The sequence below is a fragment of the Xiphophorus couchianus genome, chromosome 19 (assembly GCF_001444195.1).
Source record: "Xiphophorus couchianus chromosome 19, X_couchianus-1.0, whole genome shotgun sequence".
Taxonomy (NCBI): Eukaryota; Metazoa; Chordata; class Actinopteri; order Cyprinodontiformes; family Poeciliidae; genus Xiphophorus; species Xiphophorus couchianus.
In genome coordinates, this window is record NC_040246.1 from 41730 (window position 1) to 50885 (window position 9156).

Genomic DNA, 9156 nt, shown 5'->3' on the forward strand with positions numbered 1-9156 from the left:
GGCACAGCTGGTCAAGTTGCAATCTTTGGAGGAAGCAAAGGTCCTAATACGCAGCATAGCCACTGTGGCATTAAGTGAGACAGAAGGTAATGACATTCATGGTAACCCCATCATGTCAGAAGTGTGCAAATCAAACCTTAAAAGCAAAATTGCAGATGACACTAAGGTTTCTACCCCTGGACATCTGGTAAAATTTGGTTGTAGTTACAAAACTTAAAATGTATTTAGTTAATTTTGTCAAAAGAAAATGGAAGGAATGGATGTGAAAAAAAAAATTTATAACGCTTTATATGAATAACTTAAGGCGCAAACAGCAATGGCTCTTTAGTTAAAGTTCTAATTTAGGGGTTATTTGTACTTTTCTTTACGTAGAATACATTTTTTGAACGACGCGTATTTTTTTCTAAAAGTTTATTTACTACAATGATAAAACACGGAACATTAGAAACACCAGATAGTCCCACAGCTTGACCTAAACTCCGGAACAAAACCCAACAGTTTGTACCGCTTTTTGTGCCACTCACAACATGGCTCCCCCGTTGACGTAAGATCCGGAAAGTCCACTTCTCTGTCTGTGGAAGCGCGCAGTTCACTTGGAGCAGACTTCGGCTGCAAGAGACTTTAAACACCATATTTGGGCATCACCACAAAAGCAGGTACCTTGTGTTATCTTCCTTTGTTGCTTTTGTCGCTCCTCTAAACCTCACAACGACGTCGCAGCTTCTGGGTTAGCATTGATGCTGGCTACTGCGAGCTATTCTGACTGTTGTCATTTCCTAAAGGAAAAGCCGAGTGCATAATCTGACTCGTGGTTTGATGAGGATTACACGAATTTACGCGGAAAGTTAACGCTGCTGGTTTTTGACTAGTTTGCTAATAATCTGGTTAGAAACCATCACGACCTCTTCTCATGTGGTCAGCGCGAGGGATGTTGCTGGAGGTCATCATGGGTAAAATGCGATTTCAGTTCCTATGTTTAAATCATTTTACTCTCATCATTCATCACACAGTGACGTTATATGGTCACTTCTGGTCAAAAAGCAACAAAGTAAATTTATTCAATTCTCTACATTCGAGATGATGATGACACTGTATATATGATTGCAAGGGAAAAGTTATGATTTCTGTTGACCTCTGGCTCTGTAACAACACACCATGTTAATGTAAATGCTAGACAATGTACAAACCTAAAGCTTTGACCAATTTTAATCCCATGTTATAAGAAATTAAATAACTAAGCTATCACGCAGTTAAAAAAAGTGCATTTACTGCCTTGTAGTAACTTTTATTTTCATAATAAGTTTTTTTTCCAACAGCTGGTTGGAAAAAAAAGAAGTTGTTTTTGTTACCTTGAGAGATGACAGCCAAACTCTCGCCAGAAGTGTGTTTACAGTAAGCATATTTTCAGGCAGGTAGTTTGTGGTCCGTCAGGTTTTTTGCTGCTAGTTCAAGTTTTTTACGGTCTGATGCATTGGTGAAGGGAGCTTTGCCCCTCCCCACTTGTTGCTGTGCATTAGCTGTCAGCTGGCTGAGAGAAAGCCATTGCAGTTTCCCTTCACTACGAACTGAATGCTGCTTCTCTGCGTTTGGTTCTGGTTCTGGGGATGCAGACCTTCTGGAAGGTTGATGCGACGACAACAGGTCTTGAATGTGTTGTGGTGCTAAGCCATTCAGTGATTTATAAGCCAACAGAAGTATTTAAAAGTTTATTTTCTACAGGGAGCCAATGAAAGGACTGCAGACCTGGGTTGATGTGAGCTAGCTTCCTAGTTTTAGTGAGAACACGAACAGCAACTTTAGCCCTTTAAGGTTACAAAGGCCGACTTTGTAGCTGTCTTTATGTGTCTCTGAAGGTTCAGGTCAGGGTCCATCACTACGCCCAGATTTCGGGTCTGATCAGTAGTTTCTAGCTGTAATAACTGAAGCTGTGTGCTGACTCTAGATCGTTCCTCTTTAGGTCCAAAGATAATAACTTCAGTTTTGTTTCTGTTCAGCTAAAGGCAGTTATGGTACATCCATGCATTCATTTGTTCTGTGCCTCTACTCTGTGTTCGAATGGGTTCATGGTCACCTGGCATTGTAATGCAGAGCTGTGTACATGTGTAGTTATGGTAGCTAATTTTATTACTTGCTATTTTATGAGCTAGCAGGATCATGTAGATAGTAAATAGGAGGGGGCCCAGGATGAAACCGTGGGGTGCCCCATATGCAATTACAATTCATCTAGTTTACCACTTTTAACATTTTTGCCTTTCTGCTTTTCAGGACCAGCTGAGCCATGGCCAACATTCAGATCCGAAAGTACCGGCATGAGGACTCTGAAACCGTAAAGGAGCTCTTCACCTCAGGGATGAATGAGCACTTGCCTTCGTCCTTCGTGCACGTCCTGAAACAGCCGCTGACCCAGATGTTCCTCATGGTCACGTTCTGCGCCCTCATTACCAGCTCCCAGTCCTTCCTGCTGCCCGTCCTGGCCGTCACCCTCCTCCTGGCCGGAGTCCGGCAGATGATCGTCTACATGTTCAACCAATACATAGACGCATCTTTGAAGAATGACCTCAACGACATCAGCGAGACCTACCTGCAGAAGAATAATTCGTGCTTCTGGGTGGCTGAAAGCGACGGTCAGGTGGTCGGGACGGTGGCGTGTCTCCCCGCCGAGAATATGCCCGAGTTTCTGGAGCTGAAGCGCATGTCGGTGCGGCGCAGTCACCGAGGGAAGGGAATCGCTAAGAGTCTGTGTCGGACAGTGGCGGATTTCACTAGGGAGAGCGGTTTCCCTGCCGTCATTCTTTACACGTCTATGGTCGCTACCGACGCTCAAAAACTGTATGAACACATGGGTTATAAGAAGATGAGGCAGTTTCCTATACCAGAGTTTTTTGCGAAAATCATCAACTTCACTCTGATTGAGTACAGACTTGATTTAGAGGAAGAGAAATAAAGCTAGTGAAACCGACAAACTCTTTAAAACGTCTTTGTACTTAGTTTGTTTCATCTTTTTTTGTGGCAAGTTTTTCCACGGTTACTATCTAAACAACGTCCATTACGCAGCATGTTTTCCCCTACCGTTGTTGAGTTCTTAATCTATGTATTTAAAAATGTCGGTAAACAATAATCACGTAAGGAAGCCATTTTTCTCTTTTTCTGGTGATTTACTCTGTGGTGCTGCCATATATGGGTGTGGTGGCTTCTAGTTGTTGATGCGAGTGTGTGCAGGTGCCTGGGGAGGATCTGGACCGTGTGTGGGGTGAGCAGCTTTTCATTGAAAATAATGTACAAATATTCTGCATTGTCATCACTTTAACTTGTCACCAAGTTCTGCAGAAACCTGCAAATAAACTGACTTAAATCAAACAAGGAAAACCACGGGGCCTCGGCTCTGGCATTCATTAACGAGCCAGTCTTTGGTGTTTGGTGCGGTTTAAGGTAATTTAATGTAAAAGTGTCATTTACAGGTGTAAAATTTATTCTATAATAATTATAATAATAATACTTTATTGTTCCCCTAAAGGGGGTGAATTTAGTTTGTCCCAGCATTGCACACAATAAAACCAATAATAAATAACAATGAGCATATAATGACAGTCCTAAGGACACACGTATTGCTCGGTACATTAAAAAAATAATAAACATTTAAAACTTACAACTCTAGAGACTTTGTATGAATTATACAGTCTGATAGTCTCAGACAGAAAGGATTTGCTGCAGCGTTCTTTAGCACTTCTGGGCTGCTGGGCCCCTTCCACACACCTCATCATCTGAGTACTTTTGCAGATGGCACAGTTTGGAACAGTGTGGTACTTAAAGTCCCCGGTGTAGGAGGTGAATAGAAAAGGAGACAGCCCAGTTCAATGTGTGGGAAGAAGGGCTGTAACTAGGAACTGGGAAGTCAAACCGGTTAAGGAACTGATTCAACTCTTTTGCCCGTTTAATATTTAAAACCCGTTTGTTGTCAGAAGTCACCAGCGCACTTTCTGGGTCGAAATGTGTGAAGTTTCACCAAGGTGAAACAACTTGAACGCTGCTTGACCCATCTGAACATCGAATATTCCGAGTTATCAGAGAATGCGCCATCAACAATCAGAAGCACAGAAGGAAGTCTCGGCAAGTCCGAGACGTTCAAAGCGCCTCGGACGTGCCGCAGTGTTTACAGACAGCAGGGCGAAAACACTTTCTGAATTATTTTATTTTTGTAGGAACGCCATGAAGCTTTCAAAATCATCCAGGCAACATTCATATAGAGAGCAGAATAACAGTCTATATAAAAAGAAATAAGATAAATGCAAAGCAACTTTTTCTGTATTCGTTTTTCCGAGTACCGCTGAATGCACCATTATTGAACTGAAGTGGGATTGGTAGAAGAGGAAGTAGGTATGCAGCGGAATCGTTGAGGAGGTTTTAACAACAGAAAGAAGCAGTCTCTGTTTTCATCTCATCTGAATACTATATTAATATTAATTATATTAATATTATGTATTAATATAAGGTAAGGAAGTTGTGTTTATTTGTTTGTTTTTTTGTCCGCTGCAGAATCCCATAGAGCCTTGGTGTCAAATCCTTCTTAGCTCTGTGAGTCTAGGAAGAATGTTAGCATCTCTTAGCCAGTCTGTTATCATCAGTCGTTAACGGAACTCAGATTTATTACCGTTTTAATAACGGACTCAGTGCTGACTTCTTTATTTGCACGTTAAATGGCCTGCAAGGATTTTACCAGCTAGCTACGGTCACTGTTATGAAGCATAACAGACCTCAAATATACCCTTCAGTCATGTAGGGCATGTATTTGAGGTCAGGGTGGTTAAAGGTCAAACTGGTTTATAATCTAACAGCGACCCATTGTATGTTTTGTCAACTGGATAATTGATTTAGCAAATAAATACAGTGTCGTAGAAGGAAAAGGATACGTGTACAAATCTTTTATGCAAAGTGACACAAATAAAGAATATAATGTTTAAGAAGTAATATTTTTTAATAGGTTGCAAACTGTGACCGTTTAACATTTTTACATCCTGTGTAAAAATTGAATGTCCCATTGAAAAAATTTAAATAGTTCTCATTTTAAAAACCTAACCAGCTTTCCAATAATAGGTCTTCTAAAAGCAAGCTATTTCTAAAAGAGTCGTGTTGCTGTTGCAGTTCAACGGTTGATTAGCCAGGCCTAAGGCAAAAATGGCTCTTAGAGTAGTAAAGGTTGCTGACCATTTATCTGAATTGACAGGCAGACTGAAGCATTCAGTTTAGTCTCACTTGAGGTTTGCCAAATGGACAAACTTGGAATAAAGTGTTCAAGGGGGACTGAATACAAACGCCACATTTTTCATTGTTTTATTTGTTAATAGGTTTGAAAACTTTATAATCTTCCTTCCAGTTCAGTTATGCTATATTTTATATTAGTTTTTCAAACGTAATCTCCACCGTAAACTGTGTAAATTACAATTGTGCGCAAATATCTATATTCTGCTCGTCGAGAAGAAAAAAAAACCTCACAATTTTGCAAATTAAAATCACACATGAATAAGCTTGTTCACGAAATAACTCATTACAAATCATGTCAGACGGATGCCACACGAAATATATTTACAATTCAGCCATGAGAGGAGAAATCGGCATTTTATTCAGGCATTTGAACGGCACTTGGGGAACAGCTACTGTGCTGCGTTTTGGGGAAATTGTAGTTCACGGTACAGATGGATGGATTCAGTAAGTTTGAATGACACACAACTGTTTATCAATACGCGATGCTGTGAGGGCTCTGCACAAAAACAACAAACGAACAGTCAACCTCCTCCTACTACTTTCTGTTGTCTTTTTTGTTGTTTTCGCCAGGAGTAACATCCGGCTGTCGACTACGTGACTCGTGTGACACGAAATAAGTGTTTTCATGGCAGTTTTGCGAAATGCGTCCATTTCGATACATTAAAAAAAACTCTTATAAAAATTTGAGTTTTTCCATTAAGTGATTTTTGCAATTTCAATTTATACAGTTTTATGGTTAATGGAAATGCAGCTTAATTAGATGCATTGTAGTATGACCCAGAGACCTGAACTCAACTTTAAAAGAAGGCGTAGACATTATCTTGAGAAAATGTTTGTGTTTTTAATCAAATAGTTTGCAGTATACAAGTTATTCACAGTCTCTTCACATTTTTACCTTTTTTTATTTCGTTCATTTCACTGACCAGCAGACCCATGGCCAACATTCAGATTAGAAAGTACCAGGATGAGGACGCTGAGGTGGTCAAGGAGCTCTTCACCTTGGGGATGAGCGAACACGTGCCTTCATCCTTCACCCATGTCCTGAAACAGCCGCTGACCCAGATGTTCCTCATGGTCACGTTCTGCGCCCTCATTACCAGCTCCAAGTCCTTCCTGCTGCCCGTCCTGGCCGTCACGCTCGTCCTGGCCGCGGTCCGGCAGATGGTCGTCTACATGTTCAACAAATACATAGAGGCCACCCTCCGGAAGGACCTCGACAACATCGGCGGGATCTACCTGCAGAAGAAGAATTCGTGCTTCTGGGTGGCCGAGAGCGACGGTCGGGTGGTCGGGACGGTGGCGTGTCTCCCCGCCGAGACAGCGCCCGGGTTTTTGGAGCTGAAGCGCATGTCGGTGCGCCGCAGTCACCGGGGGATGGGCATCGCCAAGGCTCTGTGTCGGACAGTGGCGGATTTCACTCGAGAGAGAGGTTTCCCTGCCGTCATCCTTTACACGTCCGTGGTGCAGGCTGACGCTCAGAAACTGTACGAACACATGGGTTACACGAAGATAAGAGAATTTGTCTTACCAGAGTTTACGGCTAAAATCCTGAACTTCACGCTGTTTGAGTACAGACTTGATTTGGAGACGGATAAAGAAAGGGACTGAAGCAACAACATTTTTGGGTTGATGGTACCATTCAGTTATCCTCCAGCTATCGAGGGACAGCACACGGAAAGCAAACTGTTTGCTACTGTAAAACAAACACACTAGAGAGATCAGCAAACCACTATTGGTCTTTATTAGAACATTTTTAGTACTCCATTGTTTAAACGGTGTTCCGATCTGATTTTGGCATTGGTCTGATATCAGCCAAAAAAGTATCGTATTATATCTGGCGATAGAAGCTCTGCGCTCCAGGATTCAATCCGGCCCAGGATTTCTGTTCAGCAGCGCTTGTATCCCGCAGCAGACCTATTGGGTAATAATAAACTGGTCGTTTGTTGACTGTTGTTCTTTTGAATACTATCACTTGATCAAGCATTTTCTACCATTCCACACTACAAAATAAGTAATAAAAGTATGGCCGATACGTTCTGATATCATATCTGGTGAATATTGGTATCGGCCAATACTCAAAACAATATCGGTATCGTATCGTAAGTGAAAAAGCTTAATCGGGACACCTATGCCATTGAACTATAATATCTGAGAGGTATGATAATTATTTTATTATTTATTTAATAACTGCTTACTTTCTTTACAACCATTTCAGCCATTTTTAGGTAATCCAAGCTGTGCTCTCGTTAATCTTTCATTGTGTCCAGGTGTAAAAACGTCTTATGTACTTTGTTCTTTATGTAAGAGGTTGGTTTTCTTCCCTGGATCAGGTGTATTTCACCCATCAGCAAATGGGAGTTATGATTTTGATACTTCTCATCTTAAGATTACCTATTAATGAGGTATTTATGGAGGAAAAGGGACAAATGTAGCTTGAGTTGGATGCCTAAATCCATGTTAAAATAAGAATAACCAGGATTACGGTTTGATTAATGTTTGAGCGATAATTAAGTCATTTTCAGTTAAATGAATGGTGTAAATTTGCAGAACCTTTATCACAGTGTTTTATTTTGATAAATTTACCTTTAAGTTAATTCAGTCCAGTTATACCGATAGATTCTGAGTCAATTACAAACATTCAAATCGATCCTAGTTGTAAAACAATGCAATCAAATTAAGTTTATTGCTAAAAAAATTCTCTAAGGAAACGAAAAGAAAAATCCAGCAGAACCAAACAGCCATCTGCCAAGGCCGACTGGGGGTTTTATTTCAGAGAAAGGATGTCATATCGGGCTGCACAGTGGCGCAGTTGGTAGCACTGTTGCCTTGCAGCAAGAAGGTCCTGGGTTCGATTCCCGGCCGGGGTCTTTCTGCATGGAGTTTGCATGTTCTCCCTGTGCATGCGTGGGTTCTCTCCGGGTACTCCGGCTTCCTCCCACAGTCCAAAAACGTGACTGTCAGGTCAATTGGTTTCTCTAAATTCTCCCTAGGTGTGAGTGTGTGTGTGCATGGTTGTTTGTCCTGTATGTCTCTGTGTTGCCCTGCGACAGACTGGCGACCTGTCCAGGGTGTACCCCACCTCTCGCCTGGAACGTAGCTGGAGATAGGCACCAGCAACCCTCCCGACCCCATTAGGGACAAGGGTGAACAGAAAATGGATGGATGGATGGAGGATGTCATATCCTGTTACATCCCATAGAGAAAGGGATGTAACAGGAAATATAATCTAAGAAACATTTGCAAGGTCACATTTGCTCATAAAAGCAAAATAATTTGTGTGAAATGGCCTAGTCAAAGTCCAAACTTGAGTTAGATTGAGATGCGGTGTAATAACTGTGCTTGGAAAATCTTTGAGTGGCTAAATGAAAATAATTCTGCATAGAAACGAAAATACAATTCCTTCAGCGCAACTTAGGAATCACCACCAGATATAGAAAAAAAACTAATTAAACCTAGTAACTAAAACTAGTTTAATAACTAAACGTAGGTTTAGTTTCCAGATGACCAGGTTGCTTTGGATAGCTTTTTTTTTTTCAATGAGAAAATATGTATTGTGAAAACTGACTTTTTGTTCACTTTATTTAATTTTTTTTTTTTTTGTCTAATATTAAAATCTCTGATAATCTGAAAGATTTAAGTGGGATAAAAGTAGCAGAGAGAATAATAAGGCTACTTGAAATATTGAAAATAAGTACCATGTAATCGCCTTAAAATAAGTCATTTTCAAAGTGACTTATTCATTTTTCTTTATTTTTCAAAATTGCCTTTGGCCAAAAAAAATAAATAAATAAAAGTAAAAATTAGGAAGGTGACAATATGTCAAAAAATATGACATAAAATATTGTCTGTGTTTATATTTTCTGCTTAAATGGGCAACACCGAGTTTTGGTGTTGAAC

The 9156-nt window shown here is 40.6% G+C and overlaps 2 protein-coding genes across 5 annotated transcripts; both read left to right on the plus strand.

The window, feature by feature from the left end:
- Nucleotides 1-502: 502 nt before the first annotated feature.
- On the plus strand, nucleotides 503-3357 carry LOC114133745 (probable N-acetyltransferase camello). Of its 3 annotated transcripts, none has more exons than XM_027999804.1 (2): nucleotides 503-656; nucleotides 2266-3357. In XM_027999804.1, the coding sequence occupies exon 2, from the start codon at nucleotides 2279-2281 to the stop codon at nucleotides 2942-2944; it is 666 nt and encodes a 221-aa protein (XP_027855605.1). In that variant the 5' UTR covers nucleotides 503-656; nucleotides 2266-2278; the 3' UTR covers nucleotides 2945-3357. The 3 variants fall into 3 exon arrangements, with proteins under 3 accessions (XP_027855605.1, XP_027855608.1, XP_027855607.1); XM_027999807.1 differs by lacking the exon at nucleotides 503-656 and adding an exon at nucleotides 690-727; XM_027999806.1 differs by lacking the exon at nucleotides 503-656 and adding an exon at nucleotides 812-950 and having other exon boundaries at nucleotides 2266-3353.
- A 980-nt stretch (nucleotides 3358-4337) lies between these two features.
- Nucleotides 4338-7211, plus strand: LOC114134804 (probable N-acetyltransferase camello). 2 transcript variants are annotated; one of them, XM_028001629.1, is made up of 2 exons: nucleotides 4338-4489; nucleotides 6186-7211. In XM_028001629.1, the coding sequence occupies exon 2, from the start codon at nucleotides 6193-6195 to the stop codon at nucleotides 6865-6867; it is 675 nt and encodes a 224-aa protein (XP_027857430.1). In that variant the 5' UTR covers nucleotides 4338-4489; nucleotides 6186-6192; the 3' UTR covers nucleotides 6868-7211. The 2 variants fall into 2 exon arrangements, with proteins under 2 accessions (XP_027857430.1, XP_027857432.1); XM_028001631.1 differs by having other exon boundaries at nucleotides 4344-4489; nucleotides 6189-7211.
- Nucleotides 7212-9156: the final 1945 nt, after the last annotated feature.

Excerpts from the sequence above, each read along its gene's own strand:
- LOC114133745 (XM_027999804.1), top strand. The coding sequence starts at position 2,279 with ATGGCCAACATTCAGATCCGAAAGTACCGGCATGAGGACTCTGAAACC.
- LOC114134804 (XM_028001629.1), top strand. The coding sequence starts at position 6,193 with ATGGCCAACATTCAGATTAGAAAGTACCAGGATGAGGACGCTGAGGTG.